This window comes from Silene latifolia, chromosome 10, assembly GCF_048544455.1.
Source record: "Silene latifolia isolate original U9 population chromosome 10, ASM4854445v1, whole genome shotgun sequence".
NCBI classification, from domain to species: Eukaryota; Viridiplantae; Streptophyta; class Magnoliopsida; order Caryophyllales; family Caryophyllaceae; genus Silene; species Silene latifolia.
The window spans coordinates 93,020,219-93,022,897 of record NC_133535.1 but is presented as its reverse complement, the minus strand read 5'-3'; the positions used below and the strand labels follow the sequence as shown (position 1 = coordinate 93,022,897).

Below are 2,679 nucleotides of genomic sequence, written 5' to 3'. Positions count from 1 at the left end.
ATTATGTCCAGGCTCCTGATCATCTCTGCATTGTTTAGTTCCCTTGTCATACATCCATACCTGTGGGTTGGAAATAGAACTTCTAATGGAATTACTGCTTCTGCGCCAAATACTAAGCTGAAGGGTGTTTCGCGTGTCGCCGTCTTTGGTGTCGTTCTATCTGACCATAGCACCAATAACAACTCATCTGCCCACTTTCCTCCTAAATCCTCCAATCTTCTTCTTAAATTGTCCATGATGATCTTATTGCTGGACTCAGCTTGCCTATTGGACTTTGGAGTCCTGGGTGCTGACTTTTTTAGAGAGATGTTCCATCTGGCACAGTATCCCTCCGCATCATTTGACACGAATTGTGATCCGTTGTCACATTTAATTTCTGATGGAATACCAAACCTGTAGATGATATTACGTTTGATAAAAGAAATGACCTGCTTATCTTTTACCTCCGTGAATGCTTCTACTTCTATCCACTTTGAAAACTAATCTGTCATTGCTAGCATCCACAGCCTGTTTCCAGGGGCTCTAGGCAGAGGGCCCACGATGTCCATTCCCCATGTCATGAATGGCCAAGGGGAAATGATGGGATGCAAAGGTTCTGCTGGCTGGTGGATCATTGGTGCTGACCGCTGGTAGACGTCGCATTTTCGAGCGTATTCTGCTGAGTCTGCCCTTATTGTAGGCCAGAAGTAGCCTTGTCTGAGGGCTTTGTTTGACAGGCTCCTGCCCCCTGCATGGTTTTCGCATTCGCCACTGTGGAGGGCATGTAATACGGTATGTGCTTCTTGCTTATCCAGGCACCTTAAGTAGGGCCCTGGCAGTGACTTTCTAAAAAGCACATTGTCAATTAGCGTGAATCTGGAGGCTTTCATTTTACAACCTCTTACCACTTTTTTATCATCTGGCAGTTTGCCGTGTTTTAGCCAGTCAAAGTAAGGCAGACGCGAATCCGGGTCAGCTGACTAGTCATCTGTATTTGACAGAACTGCTGCTCCCTTTGGCTGTTCTTCTAGCTCTCCTCTGTCTACTTCTTCTACTTTTTGTATTGATGGTTCCAATACATGCGCGATGGGGATGCTAGTCAGCTCTGTTGGTTTGAAGGTTGCCCCCAGGGGAGCTAGAGCGTCAGCCTCCACATTCAGGTCTCTAGGGATCTACTTGAGCTTGCAATCTTTGAATTTTTGCTTAAGCTCCTTTACTACTTTTAGGTAGGCTATCATCTTTGAATCCCTGGCCACATATTCATCATTCATATGGTTCACTATGAGCAATGAGTCGCCATATACCTCTAGGTTTCTGACTCCTAACTCTAGAGCTAGCTGCATTCCTAGTAACAAGGCTTCGTACTCTGTTTCGTTGTTAGTTGCCTTAAATTCACAACGGAACGCTTGTGCTATCAGATCCCCGTGCGGGGACCGCAAGATCAGGCCTACCCCTGCTCCTCTTTGATTGGAGGCACCATCAATGTGCATCTGCCAGACTTCTGCTTCCTTATCCCCTTTGAGGGTTAAGATTTCTTTGTCTGCCAGATTTTGGATGGCTGTACTGAAATCTGATACGAAATCTGCCAGTGCCTGTGATTTTATCGCCGTTATCGGATCATACCTAATGTCATACCCACTAAGGTGCACGGACCATTTCGAGATTCTTCCTGGAAACTCAGGCTTTCTCATTATATATTTTAGCGGGTAGTTAGTTACAACGTGTATGGTATGGGATTCAAAGTAACGGCACAGTTTGTAAGATGCAATTACAAGTGCTAGTACCAGTTTTTCGAGAGATGTGTACCTGGTCTCTGCTGGTAGCAGAGACTTGCTTACATAGTAGACTGGGTTTTGTTCCTTATCCTGCTCCCTAACTAGAGCCGCGCTTACTACTACCTCCGTGACTGCTAGATAAAGGAACAACGGTTCCCCCGGTTCTGGTTTTGATAGTAACGGTGGGGTGCTGAGGTAAGGCTTCACCTCCCTAAATGCTTGCTCATGCTCTACAGTCCATTCGAATCTCTGGCTCTTCCTTAGTATGTCGTAGAATAGTCTACATTTGTCTGAGGATCTCGAGATGAACCTGCTCAAGGCTGCCACCTTACCTGCTAGCCTTTGCACGTCTTTCAGCTTTTCTGGTGACTCCAGCTGTAATACTGCCTTAATTTGCTCTGTGCTGGCTTCTATGACCAATTATCTCACCTGTTTGTTGATTCCTCTTGCATAAGTTGGAATCACGATCTCTCCCAATGAGTTAGCTGTTTCTCCAAACCCCACCAGCGGGATGGTCTTCTTCTGCAAGTCTTTCTTGCTGAACCCCATGTTCTCTATGGTTTTCAGCTTGATTAGATTGACCAAGCTACCTGTATCTGTTGGAGTATATGTCCTCAATAATAGTGCGATCACATTATTAAAACTCATGATAAGAATACATAAAGGGATGATTCATTTTTATACATCAACTGATCAACATTAATCGGTAATGATTAGCTGACTAGAGTTTGACATTACTGTCATTTGACGGTGGTGATCAGTTGATCCCTTAAGGTCACACCTAAAGTACGATTCCCTTAATAAATAAATTAATTAATTGTATACTGATACAGATTAATTAATTCCTTAAAATTGAACAATTTACATATGTGAGTAAGAATATGAATCTTATTGTAATTCGATTAAATGAGATTCGTTTTAGTAA

The 2,679-nt window shown here is 43.7% G+C and overlaps 1 protein-coding gene across 1 annotated transcript; it reads right to left on the bottom strand.

Annotated features, from left to right (window-relative positions):
- Nucleotides 1-1,151: 1,151 nt before the first annotated feature.
- On the bottom strand, nucleotides 1,152-2,303 carry LOC141607901 (uncharacterized). Its single transcript, XM_074427250.1, has 2 exons — nucleotides 2,184-2,303; nucleotides 1,152-1,571 (listed from the first exon to the last, which is right to left on the bottom strand). The coding sequence occupies exons 1-2, from the start codon at nucleotides 2,301-2,303 to the stop codon at nucleotides 1,152-1,154; spliced, it is 540 nt and encodes a 179-aa protein (XP_074283351.1).
- Between the last annotated feature and the right edge of the window lie 376 nt (nucleotides 2,304-2,679).

Coding starts and splice junctions, on each gene's coding strand:
- LOC141607901 (XM_074427250.1), bottom strand. CDS start 2,303: ATGGGGTTCAGCAAGAAAGACTTGCAGAAGAAGACCATCCCGCTGGTG. Junction 1,572..2,183: donor CAAGAGGAATCAACAAACAG/GTGAGATAATTG, acceptor ATAAAATCACAG/GCACTGGCAGATTTCGTATC.